The sequence below is a fragment of the Phalangium opilio genome, unplaced genomic scaffold (assembly GCF_054372755.1).
Source record: "Phalangium opilio isolate 3A_F unplaced genomic scaffold, DU_Popi_V2 ptg000079l_1, whole genome shotgun sequence".
NCBI classification, from domain to species: domain Eukaryota; kingdom Metazoa; phylum Arthropoda; class Arachnida; order Opiliones; family Phalangiidae; genus Phalangium; species Phalangium opilio.
The window spans coordinates 1,656,550-1,676,926 of record NW_028324187.1 but is presented as its reverse complement, the minus strand read 5'-3'; the positions used below and the strand labels follow the sequence as shown (position 1 = coordinate 1,676,926).

Below are 20,377 nucleotides of genomic sequence, written 5' to 3'. Positions count from 1 at the left end.
AAAGAATCTAAATTAGGGAGAGATCGAGGTAGCTTGCTTGCTTGCTTGGCTTTTGCGTCGCGTCTTTTCAAAAGAAAGATGGTGGAGTCGAAAGATGGAGAGAGAGAGGGAGGGAGGGTGAGAGAGATGAAGATGAAGAAAAAAAAACTCGTTCTCATCCCCCGCCGGTTGCCGGTTGGTTTCTAGATGCGGAGAGATTTCTATTAATACGTAAGATTAGAAGTAAATACGTTGAAGTATAACAGAGAAGTTATAGGCCTACTTAATCTTAGGATAAGGTCTGGAATCAACTTGAAGAATTAGGCCTATTTTCCTTTGTTTATACATAGTTTTTAGACCAGAAGGATTCATACCATTTATACAAGTATGGTAGGATACTTGGAGGACAAAGTAGTCTGTCCTCCAAGTACCCTTGAGTCCTTGTGTGAAGGGTATGAATCCTCCAAGTCTAAAATCTCTTTAAATCAAAAGTGGCTCCCCTGGAAATGTTATCTCTAAGTTATTCTACATTACATTTTGAAAAATTAGCTTTCATCTGTAAGGCGTAAATAGGCGTGGTTTAAATAAACGTAGCCTCTATCCCATTCCACTCTACCTTTCGCAAGGTAATTTTTATTTTTATTAGAAGTTGCAGTTGAAGTTAGTAAAGCTGGTATTGTAAAGATTAAAGTAGTGATTGTACGCAACTTCTATAAATATGCTTCTAATATCGCCTAGTAATATAGAGAATCGCAGTGAGCTGCGCGGTGGGCCAAAATTCAAGGCCAACGATTCCTGGCTTAGGTCAAAGACTTTCCAAGCTCACGCAGAAGCGAGCAAAAGTATATCTTGGCCTTGAAATCGATGCTCGCATCCTCAAAGCCAAGGTTTAAGCGCGACCAAGAAACAACCACTGACATTGCTGTAACTCGCTTTAGCTCCAGTGGTTAATGCCAAAACATTTATTTCTGTACTGACTGAATTCTCGGCTATATCTTGCAGAGATTCTAAGAACATGGATTAACTAACCTAGGGATAGTTCGTTCCCCCAGAAAGATAACACATGCATGTTCCAAACGCCCCCTAGCAGCAGCTACTATCCCTAACAGGAAGTTATAAGAAAATTGGACCAAATATCACGTGGTCTATGACGTCAAAATTGAAATACTACCTAAATTGGGCAAAACTATTTATTTTGCCGAGAGATGGCGCTATATCTACATCCTTTTTGGTCCAATAAATTGGGGGAATGAAGAGGGGAATCAAGGAATAATTCGGAACATGTAGTTGGCGATAGAATTACGTGGGAAACCCAGTTAGTGAACAATCCCTAGCGTTAGTTAATCCATGCTAAGAACGACAAGATATTAGCTGAATTTGTATTATTTAGAAATGTCAAGTAAACATTTTAGACACGTCTGTTTAGAAGTCCAAAATAAGTGTAAATAACTAACAACAAATCCCAGGGCGCTTCACTATTGTACAATATGAATTTATACACCTTTAACAATACGGAGGAAATTATAATGCCTAAAAAACTGTTTATGCTTTTATGCAAAAACACCTTTTTTCGTAAACGGTGTTTTTTAGAGAAACAACGTGTAATTTGAATTAATTTTAATAAATCTACCACCTCCTAAACGATGATATCATCGAGTCACTGAACCCCTTCCTTTTTTTTATTATTGCAATAAATACTTGAACTATAGCCTAGCTTACAAATATTCACAAACAAAATTAAAAATCATTTCGATATAATGAGCTGTACATAAAGGCAGTTAGTGTTAAAACGATAAGAATAGATACAATTTTCATATAATACCACTCGAACCAGTCATCATAAATTTACTGATAAAAAGTTTCTATTTGAAAAAACCGTCTGCGATTCTTTGATTTAGGCTTAACTGACTTGCAGCCTTGACAAATTCGCAGACGATTTTTCAATATGAATCTATAAAAGTATATATATAGATAAAATAGATAGATATATACCACGAAAGATGTGTTATGTTTTTCCGTCAAACAAGTGTTGTATATTTAAGCTGCTAGAACACCATTCTGATTCGAACGTGGCTTAGATCTTTCTAGGTGATAAGTTTTAGTCATAAGTTATGATTGTTATATAATTTCTGAATTTAGGTCAAAATAGGCTTTTATTTCCTACCAATAATACTAAATTAAAGACATTAGAATTTGCAATAAATTAACATTGAAACACCGGGTTTTTTTTCAATATTAAGCTTGAATCTCAGAAACTACATGGAGATGTGTTCAATTAACTCCTAATACCGTTAAAGATAGCTTATAGAGTGGTACTGAGAGGGGAGGAGACGTCAATATTGGTAGTCTAAATTGTATGGCCTGAGTTGACGACTTCCAATATGGTCCCCAAAACCGAGGTAAGAGATAGGAGGGTATGACGTCACGAGAAAGTTCGTGGTAGCGGACTATAGAGATAAGAAAAGGGACTGTGAATCAGGGTTTGAGGCGAATATCTCCAAATATATTTCACACTCCCTTTAAATAAAATAAAATTTAATTGACCTTGAAAGATAATTGTTGCTATATTCAAAGGTTTCAGTTCAGATTGTCAAATTGAAAACATCTTAATTAGATAAACCGTGGGAACCTCGCATAGAACGAAATTAAAATTATCAAACGCTCCCTTAGCTTGTTTCCGTCGTAAACATAGAACCAACCCCTTAACAAACAACGTACAAATTACTGTTATACTGTAGGAATATAAATAAAAGAAAAAACGGTTTTCCAAACAACAAATCACCATGCAGTACGTGCTTTTATTTAGTCATTTTACTTTTTTTTGTCGTTTCCCATATTCTATTACAAGTATCCCACACTGGCATCGCATCTGTCCTAACCCCCAGGAAGCATTGAACACTCAAAGAGTAAACACTCTTCCGGAAAACGTCTATAACTTCCTGCGATGGTCTATGATGGGTTGTTTTGGGGTTAAAAAAGACCTTTGGCTTGAAAATAAATTGAAATTGACTTTCCAACCCAAAGGCTTGCTTGGAAATATTGAATCTCCTTTGAATCTGGCATCCACGGTTACGAACCAATGATTGACATTGGATTTGGCGGTATGTACGTCACATGGAAAGCGATGAACGATTAAGTCGAGCCTTATCAGGAGTGTATTATAATGAAGTGATCATTATTGAACTTGGATTATGTTGAAAGACAAACCCTTACCTAATAAATAGATTACAAACAGCAAAGTCATTATTTTACATTTATGGTCGCCATTTTCCAAGATGGCCGCCGATTGGAATCATTTATCGTACAGAGTACCTACTACTCATGTCTAACGTCCATGCGTAATTTCAGCTCCCGAGATAAAGCGGCTCAGTCTGGGTGTTGATTGATTGATTCATTTATTCAACCACTTTCATTGATATGATTATGATTACTTCGGAATGAATTAGCTTCTATAACTTTGGAGCTATTGACTGTCTCGACATCCATTTTTATCAGATGTAAATAAAATTAGAGGGCATAGACCTACTGAAATAGTATTTTTTCTTTAATATTGTATTAATTTTTATCAGTAGCTTCAGTGAGATATGGAGCTCTAGAACGGATACGTAACTATTAGGCCTAGTTAAAAAAAAGTACTATGTTGCAACTTTAGTACAAAGATGCCCTCTTAAGTGAAGAAAAATACGTCGATGACCTCTGTAGCGAGTGCAGTACTCTTCAGTTAATAAGTATATTCTGCTCGTGTTTATGATATCCATCCAGTATATTAAGAGGGAAATATAGATTTTTTTCTTTCACTGTGTCGTAATACCCTGGTAATTCCACATCATTCAAGCTTCGAACTGAATTCAATAGAAAAATGAGGGTAATGGCCTCGAAAAGTGTTTTAACAGGAACGAAGATAGTTCCGTAACGAACTCTTTAACCCCGAAAAGGTTTTCTGTCCCCGTTTTGTTCTCTTCCCCCTCCCTTATTCGGTGGCCATCTTGTTTAATGCGCTTGAAAATAAAGCCAAGTTTTGGGAGTACAATGACTCCCCCAACGCATTTGGGTAGCGTAATATCGATTCATGGTTAACATTCCAAAAATCTTGGGAAATAAAAGCGCTAGCTAAGAGAGGCTTAGGGACTGTGGTATCCTAAGAAAAACAGAAACTGGCATTGGCAGCTAGGGTGAATGGCTGGAGCGTGACACACTGTCGAAGTGTAGTTTCTAGACGCCGGTCACTGAACCTCACCTAGCAACCAGACGAGGGAGGAGTTAGGCTTTCCTTTTTTGAAACCCCCATGATTTTCCCCTATGGGAAAAGGAGAAACCAATTCCGACGGATGTTACAAGCTAGCTTCCATCCGAGGATTGTTTCGACGCCTCTGATAGGTCGGAGGAAACGACGACGTCACGGCAATACGGGAGGAGTCGGCCTTGCGGGTTCGAAACCGAGTTTGTATATTAAAATAGGCGCATACCACGCGTTGTAGCTTTAAGGCTAGTAGCTTGTACAATAGTCTTCTCCTCTCCTCAGGGTTGAATTTTTTCTACACTCGGATATACTTCTCCCCCTTTTTCGAAGCGAGGAAGGGGGTATAGTCGCGGTTACCCCCGTATACCTTTCGAGCGGGCATCACTCCGGCCTGGCTTTCGGGGTTGCCCGGGTCCCCCTCTTTTCGTTTTTAGGAAAGTGTGTAGCGTTGAAAGGGCCTGTTCCACCCGAACAAGTTACCCGCCCGCGCCTTCTCTTCATTGCCATAGCCTGTTCGAGAAGCCGAAGAGCGGCTTCTCCCTCTGATAGAGACTCTCTCTCACTCTACCCCCTCGCTGGTTCCTCTCTCATAACGAGCAGCCAGTCCACTTTCACTGTCATTCGGAGCCTTGAATTTCTAGCGATCAGGTCGACTCCGTCGGCGCTCTATTTAGCTATTCTAAAACCACATTTATATACGGTTTATTCCTTTATCGAATCGAGAGCGTGGCATAAATACGTTTCTTTTCACTTAAAGTCTCAGTGACATTCGGTGAAAACGTTCAAAAACCTCCCTCTCGTTTCCCAAATCGGACGTGGTGGATTTGTGCTCCCGAAACCTTGAAAAGTTTCTCGTATTATTCAAGCCAAACATTTGTGCGCGACTTTAACTGACATTTGACGATATATCCGGAGTTATATTATATCGAAGTAAAGTCTGATTTGTTGGCCTACGACAGTGTTGTATTCTTTCTGTGCTCCAATCATGACGACGCGTTGTGAACGAGTTTCGTAGAAATTGTTGCATTATCAACTCTTATCGTTGTGTGGATTATTTATCCTACGTCTCTCCGAGTTCGAGGATGATACTCAGCGAAAAGGATCTGCAATTGTTGAGCAACTTACCTAACGTTGAGCTCGAGATGGAGAAGAAAGAGGGTGACCTCAAAATTGGTAAATATTTCTCCGAGTCTCCACCTTAACCTCATTTCTGGCGCGCTTTTTCTTTCCTCTTCGGAAGTTTTTAGCGGTTCTTACGTAAGGTTTTCCTTCTTAATCGTTGTAGAAAGTGAAAGGTGGATAGTTAAAATAACCCGCGGGGATGCATTTTTATGTCTTCTATATCTTTGTTGAATGGAAACGCTCTCCATTTCGTTCGCTCTATTTGGTATGCTAAATTATAGTTTTTCACGTTTTTGCTGACGATACCCATTAGTGAGCGGAATAAATCGAGATTTTCAATTTTTATTGTTGCGTTTGTTTAGAGCCTAAGGTGATACTTGACAGTGAAAGTGAATGTCATTTAAATTAAGAGGAAACTTTATTGCAATATTAGAACGATATAAACCCAACAACAATGTGAAATTCTCGATATTTACACTTAAATTAACTAAGGCGTTTCTTAAACATGAATCATCTAATGTTAATTAACTTAAGTTTAACTGGTAGATAAGTGTTTTTCAAAAGTTCTTCTCATTTTTGGTTTTGTGGAAATTTGCAAAAATTCCTTGAAAATCCTTTTTTTCAAAAGTCTGCCCAAATATTTAAAAAAACAAATATAATGTTAATCTGATTATCTTCATCAAAATAACCTCTTTGACCTTTCTAAATAATTGTCATTAAAAATTAAAAGACATCACCGTTTTGTTAACACTTGAAAGTAAAATTTGCTGTAATACGAAAAAAAATTTCAATTCAGTAGCGTCAAAATATGATAAAACGTATAAATATGCTTTTGGGAAAGACCGTGAATATCTATTATTTTTATCAGCACCGTTTTGGCATTATTGGATTCGAAAAAAAAGGCTTCCCAAGCCCAAGGTTTCGTGGGGAATAAATAGTAACATGTAGGCTAAATCCTAGCATCACATAGGATAATCGACCTTCGTACTAGCTTTTAGAATAGTAGAGGGGGGCGATGGGAAATGGGGGTAAGCATAGCTCGGGTCGATCAACGACGCCATTGCTATAGCAACGTCCGGCGATTGAACCCTGGCGACTGCAGTCAAGGTCGACGACCGCCAGTGACGCCCGGAGTACGAACAAAAATGGCTGCCAAACGCTGCCTTTTTTTAATCTCCTTTCCCCTAAGATATTCCCCCTTACTGCGCCTGCGCGTTCTCATCAAATCCCCGCGTTTATTTTGATTTTAGATCAAAAGTAGGCTAAACATTTTCCAAGTGAATAAAGTTACAAAAACATGCTTGTCACGTGATTCTAAGTAATTTAACACATTTCTGAAGAAGTTAATTTCTTATTTAAAAGTGAAAATTTAATTATATTAAGTTAATTAATTAATTATAAATATTGACTAATTGGATTTAAAATGAAAATAAGTTTTCCCCTCTTTCAGTTGGCTTTTCCCTGGACATGTGTCCAAGGAGAAGCAAACCAAAAGGGGACGAAACCAAAATTACGTAATAATAAAATATTTTCAAAGTGTACTCCATTCTGATTGGTTGTTATTATAACCCACCAAATCACGTGACATTCTTGTAACTGATTAGGATAAGTCTATAAACGTTTGGTGGCTGGCTGTCAACGACATTTTATTTGTAGGGCAACTGATAAAAATTGAATTCGTTTATTGGCAAGAGAGGAAATTATGCCAATTTAAGTGGAAGATAAGAGTAAATTTGACACGTGCATTGTAAACTCGTCTATGTCTCCAAAAGGCGAGGTCACTAACCTGTTAACTGACTGGCCTATTTTCTGTCTCATTAAGGGGCTTGGGAGTTAAGAGAAATCGATAAGTTGGGACGGTAAGGGAAAGAGAACCTTAATCCTTTCCCCCTATCTCCTATGTATAAACTAAAAAAGAAAACAAGTATCTCAAATTGCGCCTTTTCTTTTGTCTTTTCACAGAATTTGATGGGACCACAGTGTTGTGCAGAGTTTGTGGAGATAAGGCTAGTGGATTCCACTATGGAGTTCATTCCTGCGAGGGTTGTAAGGTAAGAATCAAGGAATTTTGTTGTTTATCCGGTGATTTAGATTCCCCTTAGGTTAATTTGGAAAATTGACCAAATTAACCTTTGTTACGAAAAACACTTCTATTAAATAATCGCGCTTGTATCATTAACATCTCAAATTCTCCGTATAAATACAAACAAAACTGGCGCGAACTAGTGGCCCCCAAAAGTTCACCCCAAGTATTAGAACAAAAGAGGCCCTTTATCCCTGATTCATTTGGGGAAAAAAAATCGTGCCAAAACGGACGTCTTCCGTTTCCCCCCTGATAAAATCTGATGAGTTCATCGCCATCACCTAAAAAAAGAAAATAATAATAACAATAATGTAAAGAATAAACAAGGTGTATTAATAACAATAAGGCGCCATTTTGGTCGTTCACGAATACCCCCCATAAAATTCGGAGCGAGAGGGGTCCACACAACGCGTGCGCCTTGGAACAGTTTCACATTGCCCGCAAAATGGGAGGAGGCGCGCGCGCTTTTCTCCTCTAGTTCTGTGCCCTTGAAAATTGCCAATGATAAGGCAAAGGGGGGCTAGAAAATGAGCCTCGCGCCTTACTAAAGCCCAACGCCAGTAGGGGGGACGCCATAAGGTTCAACGTCCTCACCTCATTCCGAGCGCGGATCGGAAAGCTTGGTTCAACCTTTTGAGGCTCAGCAGCGCCGTGCTGTGGCGTCGGCGGAAAGACGTGACTTCCCCCTCGTTTTACTTTTCTTCCCCCGTAAGTTGGGGCCCCCGTAATCTCACCCCTCCCTTAAGTTTGTTTAGGTGAAGAACGTTGAGGACAACGACCTCGCGTTATCCTACTAGAATAGTAGCACACTTTCTACCCCTCTCGGATCATTTTCCCTGCCCCCTCTTTTTATAACTCTGGGGGAACGGCAGTTACTCACCCCCCAGTTTAACGATTTCGCGGGAAACCTAGGGAAAACGCTTGGGTAACGCCGAGGCAACGTTTCCGAGGGAAAGTGGACGGGCAGGAAGAACACCATTTTTTAACGCCAGGAGCCCACTGTGCTTGTGATGGTGTTACGATCAGGGGGGCGCGGAAAAAGAGGGTGTATTTTAGGGGAAACTTTTTTTTTACTCTTTTGATTTTCAAGTTCAAGGTTGTATATTTCGGCAGTTCATTGACCGTCCGTCGCTGTAGGTAACTTGTTTGGCAAAGGATGGCATCGTTCGAGTCCCATACAAATATATAACATTCTTTTAGAACGACTCCATTGTTGAAGCTTTTATAGTTATAGAAATGTATCTTGATCTTTAAAGTTTTTAAAACATGGGGGCGAACTCTTGAAATAAGGCAGAATCTTAATCTTAGCTGTCAATTAAGCTCTGTTTTCTTGATTGATACAAATTGCCATTTTCCATTTTAGTAATTATCGGCGATATTGGGAAGGGAGCGCTCTAGTTTATTATAACAATCAGGGGCGTATTCCCGATTATCAAATCACGAAAATTAAGGTGTCCATTTAGGGTATAGGTAAGCCTAGCTAATTAGAGAATGGCATTGGCCAAGAGTTATTAGTATAAAACGCAGGCAATTTTAGGGTGTGGACTTTTGAGGTTGCCCGAGTATTGCTCCCGATATGGAAGGGCTTTAATGCTCTTCAAATTATAGAGCATTCCTTCCCCCCCTTTCTTCCTTCCTCTTTTCGCGTTCCCCCCTTATCCGAGTCAACGACCTGCTGACGCTCGAAAATTTCTATTTTCTCTCTGCCTTGCCTCTCAGAGGTTCGAACTCACTACCTCTCCATCCATGCCTACCCTACTTCTTGGCGCGCTCGTTGCGCAAGAGATAGTTTTCGTAAACAGGGCTGAAGAAATGTATCAAAATTTGGGGTGAAAAAAGTTTTAAATTACGTGGAAATTTATTAAGCCTAACTTGGAATAAATTTGACCATGATTATTATTCCAATTTGGCGTTTATTGACAAATGTAATTTTGATATAACACATCTAGTTAATAATATATATTCAAGCGTATCTTCTTAATAGGTTAATTAAAGCCATAATAATATAATATAACACGTGTAAATTAGGAAATAAATATTGCTGTGAACGAATGCTCTAAAAAAACAACTTTCAATAGCGGTGTAATTACTAAGTAGATTAATACACTAGTAGCTCGCGTGTATGGTTTTACAAGCCATTGGCTTGTTGCGACATTTTATCTAAGCTGCGCTCTACTTTCACTCATTTTTAACGTTTTAACGGAGGCCCCTAAAAATGTTTACGCCATATAAAGTCAAAGTTAAATGACCTCGCGATATCAAACTTTAGTTTTGTTCGCTTTTCCTAAATAAAAAAAGCGCAGCGTGATCGATTTACTCGTAATATGCCGGAACGTTGATATCCGTTAAATTACGCGGAAAAGCCTATATTCCGTTTCTAGAACAATAACATTTTCCATATTTTGCGCGTAAACAAGGTCTGATTCGAGCGTTAACCTCTGTCCCTGATAAGAAATATCTATTTCATAGAGTTCCACGAAAAATCCTCAATGAAGAGATTATCCGTGTTAGATTAGTTAGATCATAGTTCTCGTAGTACTAGTAATTGCTACGGAAAGGAGCAATATATGTGTCGATATGTTTATGGGCTCAAATTAATTAATTACCGGGTATGGTATTACTAAAATTCCTAGAGGAACGTTGAGGAATCCATTGATACCCCACCCTCCTCCGAAAACAACAGGGTAAAATGTACCGAGCGCGGGTCGACTTCCTATATTTCGTCCAATGGATATTTTTTTTTGGAACAATGCTTTGAATTGGGCGCCCCGTGGGGGTGGGTGGGCTAGAATGCCTTCTTAACCCAGTGAGAGGCGAGAGTTTGCGAGCGACTCGAGGCGAGTAAGGAGCAACAAAACGGAGTTCAACCACCTCCGGTGACCCGATCTCGTCGGGCTTTGAGAGCGAACGCCGAGTTCAATGCTCCGAATTGCGATTTCGATCCCCCCCTTTCCCCTCGGCTCTTTCCCAACTAAACCTACTTAAAGTCGACTTCCGCCCCCCTCGCCGGCCCAGCTTCCGACTCTGTTGTTCGGCCAGACCCCCCAAACTTCCTCCTTGGCTCCTTTAAACCTTACATTTATCGAGCCGGGGGATAACCTCTATTCCGTTCGGCAACGATTTCCCCCTTCTTGGCGTAATGCTCTTTGTTACTTTTTTATTTTGGCCATTCTTGTCCCGCGACGGACCAATCGGAAACGAGAACGTCTATGACGAGCGCCCCTTCGCCAAGCGTGAACTTGGCTGAACGGGCGGAGCTACGGCGTTTTTCGAAGCGCGCGCGCTCATTTTGACGTCACGCACTTTCGCTCTCGTTAGAAGTATGTCACCTCGTTTGGGTCGGTCGTTGCCCCGTCGTTCCGATTACGTCACGAGAACCTCGGTTTCGGCTTAGCTTTGGTAGCGCTTCGTGACCCCCTTCGCGAGATGCTTACCCCCCGCTCAGCCGCCTTCCCGCGCTTTACCGAGTGAAAAACTTTGGTAATCAGAAGAGCCGCTCTGACCCAGATTGGACCATTCGTTGCCCAAACTCCCGATCTAACGGAACTATTCGCCGTTCGCGCAGTCAGTTAAGGCCTCGCGAGCCTTGTTTTAACACTAGAAACCTTCTCTGGGTCTGTAACGGAACTCCCGCTCGGACCGTGCCAGTTTTGTTCGTCAAGCCAAAGCGGAAAGGATACTTCCGATTAAACCGCGATTATTAGTATTTATTAATGCCTGCTTTATCGTACAACAATCGCGAGACTGTGATTTTAATGATACTTATTTAAGTGCCACTTATTTAAAAAAACTAAACTGTATAGACCAATTTAGTACAAAGATTACGCGTACAAAGTTATGGCCATTCTCATTTATCAACCCGCATCTGAACAGGGATTCTTCCGGAGGAGCATTCAACAGAAGATTCAATATCGGCCGTGCACCAAGAATCAACAATGTTCCATTCTCAGGATTAACCGTAATCGGTGCCAATACTGCCGTTTGAAGAAGTGCATCGGAGTTGGAATGTCCCGTGACGGTAAGAACAACATAATTTTTCTCAATCCCTTGTCCCCTAAAGTCCCGCTTGATACGTTCGTGCAGTTCTACTTTAAAAACCCATCGTTAGATCCCTCAACTTTAAAAATAATTCCCGCATTATCCCATTGGCCTAGCGTAAGGTGGCGCTACTTGTTGGAGTTGAAACTTCTGGAATATCTTTTATCTTCGACTCGCGACAAGTAGCGCAACCGGTGGCGGAAACATAAAGCTCTAGTTGAGGTAACTGTCGGCGGATGGCGCGACGAACTGGGGGAATTGATATAGGTAGGGGATGCAAATTCTAAGTGGGTCGAATTAAGGGGAAAGAAAGGGGGAGTTGAATTTTGTTTTTCTCACTTCATCGGCAGACTTAGTCCTCGTCGGTAACTTATTTGGGAACTTACTTGGGAGATCGAAGTGGCTCGCGGTACTTGAGTGGCAATCAATCAATCATTGTATTGAATTGAGCAAGTTCTCTCAGTACTTAAAAATAATGAAACTTAAACAACAAAACACTTTCTTATTGTTAGGTAATTAGTAACAGCGATACTATTCATAATTAAACTTCTTGATTTAAATAAAGTTAAGCAAAAATTATAAAATCACAACAGGAAATCCTGATTAATTACTTAAAATATTTATATAGTCTTTTAAATAATTGCATTAGTTAACATTTATTTAAAACATTTTTAAAATAAGCAGTACTTTATGAATAGACGTAAATGTATAATTGAATATATAGTGTTTATAAAAAACCTTACAAAAATTCATTACATCAACCTCGCCAAATGCAAGGCCTGATTTCTAATTTTTGCCTTGGCTTCTGAATGTCTGACCTAGATGGCGCCGTAGTTAGGAATCTTGGCGCGTATTCCCGTCGATAATTTTGGTTGACTCTCGCGCTGATTTTGAAGGTCAGAGCTCGTTAAAGTAGGTCGCGTCGGGAGGAAACAAGTTCAAGGGCAGAGCAGGCACTGGCCGGCGCGCGCAATGACACATCAACAGGGGAGGGCTGGAAACTAGAGGGGAAGGAGGGAGGGAGGGATGGAAAATTCTCAGGGTTAAGCTAACGTTTAAGCGGAGAGGGAAAGGTGGTTGCGGAGACGAATTGTACGTTTGACGTCACGACCCTCGCGCCCACGTGACCATGGGTTGCGCTGAGCCAGGGTTGACGGTTAGGGCTTCCGCAGTGTATCGGCTAGAGGGCCCCCGCTCAGTCTTACTTGCGTTCTTCACTCTCTCTTTCGAACGTAGATAAACTCGAGCCCGTGCTCTTGTCGAAGTATACTTTTGCCGCGCACTTTGGCGAGGAGAGAGAGGTTTTTGACAATGGAGCAGTGAAAATTTACGCGTCAGTTCGTGATCTCCGATTTTCTAAGTCATATCGTTAACGAATCGAATTAATAATTAAGGACTGTCGCTAGGATTATCACCCCTTCCGGTTGTTAATTACCACCAACCACGTGACTAAAAATGGCCAGTATGCTAAGTAGTTTATTGACCAACGGTAGTGCCGCCTTCACTATGTCCAGTGACTCAAACGGAAAATCCCGTCGTGGGAACGGTGTTAGTTTTTCCGCCAGTAGAATCATTAACCAATGTGAACCAAAAAATAATGGTACTGGACCCCCGTTACCCGATTCCAGTAAGTTGCCTTCACTTTTCTTTGTAGCTAGCATCATTTTATTCAGATTATTCAATAGTACTGCCTAACTATTTGAATGAAATGGGAATTCAATTCGATAGTGAGGATATATGTTTTTTCAATAAGATTGTTAAGGGAGTCGAGTTTTCTAGATCAAAATTGACGTCGAACGCGGAAGTGCGTTTCAAACATTTTACTTTCACCTACGCGTCGCTCCTGAGCTTCTCTAGAGTCGGATCTCTCTCCATCATCCATCCATCCCTCCTATTGTGACGCGTGTTATAGTTCATCTCGGGGTGGGTTCTTGTAGAATGGCTTATGGATGGTACCAAAAGGGTTAAATGAAGATTGAGCCACCACCAGAGGGGGTACAGTTTAAAATAAAGTGTAGTAGGAGGGGGGAGAGTGTTTTTTTCACCACCAACCCCATATCCTGGCGTTGAGCCAGAGATTTATAGCGTTGACGACGAAAAGCATTCACCTTGGATTTCTGTCTTGTTAATGTCTCCTACCCACCCCCGAAAACTTGGTTTTAGAGGTCAGAAGACCTTCGCTTCATGTCTTTAGTACATCTGCCTTAAACCTTTTTCTTTCGAGGCCGTTTCTTACATTCATTAGATAAATAAAAATGTAAAACACAATTCAGAGTTGGAAATTAGATAAATAATTTCCATCCCAAAAAAGAAATCTTTCCTCTCAAATTCTCCTCTCCTATCGCTCCAGAATTAATTCCTTTAAACCTTGGCCTCAATTTTTCCACCTGTTAAATAAAAATAAAATTAAACCTTAGCTTGAACGTATCAAAGCGTCACTCACGAGTTTCTACTAATTAATGTATAATGTTTTCTCGTTTTCGTGTAAATATGCTAATTTTGTATTTCCCCCCCCTTCTTTGTATTCAACAGCCGTCAGGTTCGGACGCGTCCCTAAGCGTGAAAAAGCCAAGATTTTGGCAGCCATGCAAAAGGTCAATGCCGATGTCCAAGAAAGGGCACTCAGCGTTGAATTGGAAGATGAAGCCAAGTTGATGACCGCCATTATGCGAGCTCACGATGAAACTTGCGATTACACTAAAGAAAAGGTCATCCCATTATTGGAGAGAGCCCGAAATCAACCAGTCTTCACTCATTGCCCGTCTCAATTGGTAAGCTTGAACTTTGATATATTTCTCATAACCTTTGACCTTAACGGTTAAAACTTATACCCGCTAAAAAAAGAACTAGTGCAAAATTCTAAATCACTCGAGTCAGTTCAGTTGTCACCTCCCCCGTTTAAGATTCGCGAGAATAGCTGACATCTGGATATTTTCAACCTTAACGCCTGGTAGTACGTTGTAACGCAGCTGCTTGTTTTCCTATTAATATATGAAATTTTAGCGCCAAAACGTAGTATGTTATGTCCTTGGTAAATTAAGTTTCGACCCCCCTACCCATTCTTTATATACCCCTTAATAATTTTCAATGCCAAATCTTTTAATGCACGTAGACTCTCTCTATAAACAGTTGGCCATGGTGGGTGTACATTCTCTTTTATGATTTAAAATCATCTTCCTCGCATTGTATTTCACGGTCATGTTTTTTTTTTAAAACATCGCCTTCAAAATTAAAAAAAAAAAGAAAAAGGTTTTAATATATTTTAGCATTAATTCAAGGTTAGGAAAGTTAAGTATACTTTTAGGAGTGGGCGTATTTTTGTAGATACGGTTGGTTTTAACTCTTTTTAGCATTTTTAAAAACTTAGTCAAATTTCAGATAGATTTCGTGAAACTGAATCGTTAAAAATTTAAACAGAAATACGATAGTCTTTCTTCATTCTTGTGAAAGAAACTTTTTCAGAATCCCTCCTCGCCTTGTTAATATATTTTTAAAAATTATTCAAGGCTAAAGTTTTCTTTTCCAAGGATACGTACGAACTTATTCGAATTAATAAGATCTTTTATGTCCTTTTAAGTTCTGAACACCCCTCCTAGATTTTTTTTTTTTCATTTTATAGCTTAGCTCTAGAGAGATGAGCCTGATTTTTAAATTGAAACTTTTTATACGCCTTGTAAAGGCTATGTCCTGCTAGGTCCCTTTTTATAATAGGAGACTAGGCCTAGTACCCAGCCAATTTTTTTTCCCACCCTCATTTTTTAGACATATCCTTGAGGGGCGAACCAAGGGTTGGTGGAATTTTTTGCGCCAATGACCTTCTTCAAGTTATTTTTTTTTTAACTAACGCTCATCCTCCTCTCTCTCCCGAGTCTTCTTGCACTTTCTGGTGGCGGCGGGCGATGTAACTCTTATTGCGTTCTAACTTCTTGGTAGAAGAGTGAGGGGCAAAAAGGGAGGGTTAGAGAGTCGCCGAGGGCGATAAAGTGAGCGAGGTCAAGGCTAGATGTTTTGAAAGGTGCCGGCGACCTTGGACGCGCAGCCGGCGTTGCGCCCTTACTCCTAGCGAGCACCTCATTCGCGTTCAGCCACAGACTACAACGTTTTTAGCCTAGACACTACCAACGCGGCTTTCTCTCTCTCTCCCTCTCTCTCTCTCTGGCTGTAGTCAACGAGCGCGACGTTTCTATGGTAACGGTAACCTTGGAAAAGGCCGAGATTAACGTCTAAAATGGCCGTCACTGGCTTTGGCTGTAGCTTAAGTTCGATCTAGTCTCGACTAGAAGCGCCGCGCCGTGGCCAAATGGATGTTTTCCGCTAAATATGGCTCCGAACCGACCTTGACCGCCCCGCTCTCTCTCTCTCTCTCTAAGTACGGCGCACCTTTCTCGAAAGTAAAAAAAGAAATTCGCGGTACTAACTCCACTGCCATTGCGCTAAAACAATAAAAAAAAGCACCCTTTCCATAAATTAAACGAAAAAAGCTCTAGAAAGTTTTGCAACGGGAATTAGATTTACACGGAAGTAAAAAGTCGAGTGTACTTGGGTTACTCGAGGTTTCGAAATTAACCTTGATTCTGTTTTTTTACCAATTAGCATTAAAAACACTTCTACTTGGGTAATTTAGAATTTTCACGTTCTTGCCAAACAATATCTCGTGTCGTTGTTAAGTACATTGGGGTTTATTAATAACCACGTTTCTCTCTTTCTTTGTCTTCTTGTAGGCATGTCCTCTAAATCCTCCGCCTCAGTGTACCGAAAATGGTAGCACCAGAATCGTCGAAGACTTTTCCGAGAGGTTCTGGCCCGCCATCCGTGGTGTTGTTGAATTCGCCAAGCGTATTCCCGGGTTCAGCCTGTTAGCGCAAGACGATCAGGTCACACTCTTAAAAGCCGGAGTTTTCGAAGTTTTACTCGTACGATTGGCGTGCATGTTCGATCACCGCTCCAACGCGATGATCTGTCTGAATGGCCAAGTCTTAAGACGGGAAGCTATTCACGCCGCTAGCAACGCGAGATTCTTGTTGGACTCCATGTTTGACTTTTCCGAGCGCCTGAACGCCCTAAGATTATCCGACCATGAGTTGGGTCTCTTCTCCGCCGTTGTGGTCATCGCACCTGGTAAGCATCTTCTTTTGCCTTAATCATGATTTAATAGACTTGTCAAGGCAGTTGAGTTACCAATAAGCTAACTTGTCTTTCCTCTGTTTTTTTTTCTTCTAATAGACCGCCCAGGTATTCGCAATCTCGAGTTGGTTCATAAAATTCAAAAGAAGTTGAGTGAAGTCCTCCAAAAAGCGATCACCATTAATCATCCCGAGAATCCGTCGCTCTTCGACGACTTGATGAAAAAGATTCCGGATTTGAGAACACTGAACACTCTTCATTCGGAAAAATTGTTGGCCTACAAAATGGAGCCGCACATCAAAGACAATACTAACGCCGCTAACGGTTCCTCCGGCAACAACTCGGAAGCTGCCTCTTCCCCCGAAGTGGCCTCCACGTCGGTACCGCACTCCCCCGTCACCAACGGGGGTTCTTCTTACGCGGACTTAATAAACGATCCTTGGGTGCAATACACGATGAGAACATCGCCTCCCGCGCAAACACGCGTTAGCGAAGAAGACCGCAGCGATTCTCCTGGACAATTGAGCCAACATAATGGCAGTACAACGGGAAGCGAGTGGTCTACCACTGATTCGAAAGACAGACCTGAAAGGTTCGGTAGTCCCCGTTCGGTCGGGAGTAGCGTATCAGTTGAAGAAGCCAAGAGCCCCGTTCGCGCCAATTCCTTTTCGAGTACGCGCAGTTACGACGAGGGTGTTTGCTCCAACGATGCCGCCACAGGGCAACATCATCCCCCCGCTCATCACACCAATCATTTGACGCAACATCATCCCATTCTTCAGCAACATCTGCAACAGACGCAGCCCCATTACGCCCAACATCTTCAAATCTCGCAATTTGGAAAGAGGCCCCGAGAAGCCCTCGTTGACCATAGTTCCAGCGACGAAAGCTTCGCCGTTGAAAGCCCCATCAAGGCCGGAGCCTATCACAAAATCCGAAGGGTAGACTCGCCCACGGATTCCGGCATCGAAAGTGGAAAGGAACACGGTGGTCCCATGTGCACGCCGACCGCGTCGGTTTGTTCTAGTCCCCATTCCTCCATGGAGGAGAAAGTTAAGGACGTTTCCGACTCTGAAGGCGGTGACAAACAAGACATCGACGATATGCCAGTTTTGAAGAGAGCCCTACAAGCTCCCCCGCTTATCAACACCACCATGCTCATGGACGAAGCGTACCGCCATCACAAAAAGTTCCGCGCCGCGCGCAAAGAAAGTGACTCTCCTTCCAGCCAAATGTGTCCCAGCAAGGCCTCTTTGGCCAGCGCTCACAGCACTCTCGTTAAAACTCTCGAACAAGCCCCGAGATACATGAATGAACAGCAGTTGAAACGCACTGACTTTATTCACAATATCATCATGCGCAATGAGTCAATCCCGGCCCATTGCGCGGCAGCAGCCGCGGCCGCCGCGAATTCGCGTCAGGACGCCAAAAGCCCCCAACAACAAAACATCATGGTCAGTTGCCCAAACAATGTCGGTGAAATGAACGGAAACTACGCCACTTACCAAAGAACTGTCGTCACCGCCAGTTCACAAGGGAACAAAATGGTCGTTTGTCCTCCGGGTTACTACATCCCGGCGGGACAGGCGCAAATGACCAACTCAAACAATCCCACCAACAATAATAACACTCCAACGTCTTGGTCTTTCCTACCCGGGCCACAAGCCACGTGCCCCTATACCGGAGCCACCGCTACTAGCAACTCGTCCTCGACCTCCGTAACAATGGTCAGGACACCCGTCATGACGGTCATTTCCCCGTCGAGCGGTTCAAACTCCCCGGCACCCACTCAAAACAATACCATGAGTCCTCCACCTGCCATGAATGGTCAACGCTTGGTCGTTTTTGACCCTCGCGGGAACTCCGCAGCCAACTGCGCGACGCTAGTCTCTCCCCGCGTCAGCCCGGCCCCGGACAATCGAATGCGTCAGCAAAACGGCGGTAGTTCGCCTTCTCCAAACGCCATGTCCCCGCCCGCGACAAATGGTGACTCGCAACCTTTGAACTTATCGAAGAAAATGTCTCAACCCACCGCTTTAAAAATGGAATCGTGAAATGTTTACCATTCTTAAAAAAACTTTCGTCTCGCTCGCGATATCGCGTCGAGAACTAAGCGTACGGATGAAGAACCAAACCATACCAAATTTTACCGTGGCTCAGGTAACTACGACAAAAAAAGGCCTACGTTCAAAGACACTCATTTTCATCGTCAAAAATATTCGAGACTATCATTTTCACGCGTCAAACGTCTCGTCAATTCCCTTCGAGAGAATCGAAAAAGTACGTGTAATAAAAGACTATAAATATCTATTACATCGTACGATGGAACAATCCTCCACTTTGACTGTGTTAAATGAATCAATTCATATAAGTCGGGTTTTCCCCCCCTACCCCCTAAAATCCCCCCCCCTAATCATAATGTTGCTAACGAATGTTCGAAGTCCCATCCTACCTAAAAACTACAAAAAAAACACCGTCAAAACAAAAACACCTTTATTGTAAATAACAAATTACCTTTTATTCTATACATTAAAAAGTATGTATGTGTAAATTATTTGTGAATGTGAAGATCTCAAAGAAATCTAATTAATATTGTTATAAACATATTCAATTTAATTAATTAATAAAAACGAAAAAAGACAAAAATACAAAATAACGGTTATTCGGGGGAGTTATTTAAGACAAATTTTAGATGAGAAGTTAATCATTGAGTTGTACAGATATAAAAGAAGTTTAATAATTAAAAATTTTTTGGGGTGGGGAGAAAATTAAAAATAGTTCTTTAAAAAAAACGAAAACAAAAAAGTGAAAATATTTTTTTCTTTTTTCCTTATTTCCAAAAATAATTAATTATAAGCGATGGTATTCAAATCGGGTAAAGTTTATATTCAATGTAGTAAAGCGGTTAAGCTCTCGGTAATTTCAAATAAAACCAAATGGCTGTTATTAGGTATAGATTTAATTAATTAAAAAACAACAAATGATAAAAAACCCAATTATCCCAAGCACTCGTACAGTATTAAGTGTAAAGAAAATAATTTTTATTTCTTACTGTCGTTCAGAGAAACTTTCTGTACCTGGCTGTGTAGTTATTAAGAAAAAAAAAATAAGCACTGAATGATTTCAATAAAGTTTTCACTGCAAAACAGTAAAATATATGGTTTCTAACTACTTTCATTTAAGCCTACACACTACATCCTACGTCGTAATATTAAGCCTATTTTTCAGTTGCAACGAAAGTATGAGGGGAAGGAACGAGCGTAAAATCAACCCTCTTTCAACTTGGATCATTGGCGCCTGCGCTGTAGCCGTTTTGTCTAAAACGTGTGTTTAATGAGACAAAAGGTCACGAAGCAATTTCTAATAAAAGAGTAGACCAGACTAATTCTTTCCCCCCTGTCTTTGTCTGCGACTGACGACCACGCGTTCATTTTCAGATAATTTCCATCAATGAAGCCTGCTAATATTTCGGGTAAGTGATGACGTAATATAGCCTAAAATCCCTATTAAACATTTAATTTATCATCATTATCCCACCCTCCTCCAGTAGCCTAAAGATGTCTTAAAAAATTCACCTACGGGGTCAATACGTGACGTGACGCGTGGCACTAAAAAATTAACCTTTTTCCCCTCCCCCTTTTGCGCAGATCAAAGCTGGTCGTCAGTGGGTTCACTTCGTTTAATGGTGCTCGAGAAATAACCTCCGTTTTATCGCATTTAATTTACTGGATTATGTTAGATATTAATTAGTTAAATCATTAGGTTTATTTGTCGGTAATGCGATTGTTAAA

At 41.2% G+C, this 20,377-nt stretch overlaps 1 protein-coding gene across 3 annotated transcripts in view; it reads left to right on the top strand.

Moving 5' to 3' along the window:
* Positions 1–19,740, top strand: part of LOC149654132 (nuclear hormone receptor E75-like) — an 88,109-nt gene extending 68,369 nt beyond the window's left edge. The window contains exons 1-6 of one of the 3 annotated variants that reach the window (XM_089845526.1): positions 4,484–5,392; positions 7,304–7,392; positions 11,298–11,442; positions 13,995–14,233; positions 16,184–16,580; positions 16,686–19,740. In XM_089845526.1, the coding sequence (XP_089701652.1) occupies positions 5,302–5,392; positions 7,304–7,392; positions 11,298–11,442; positions 13,995–14,233; positions 16,184–16,580; positions 16,686–18,640 (2,916 nt within the window). In that variant the 5' untranslated portion in view covers positions 4,484–5,301 and the 3' untranslated portion in view covers positions 18,641–19,740. Of the gene's footprint in view, positions 1–4,483; positions 5,393–7,303; positions 7,393–11,297; positions 11,443–12,531; positions 13,090–13,994; positions 14,234–16,183; positions 16,581–16,685 lie in introns of those variants that run through there. The other 2 variants (XM_089845525.1, XM_089845527.1) reach the window with 2 other exon arrangements.
* The last annotated feature ends 637 nt before the right edge of the window (positions 19,741–20,377 follow it).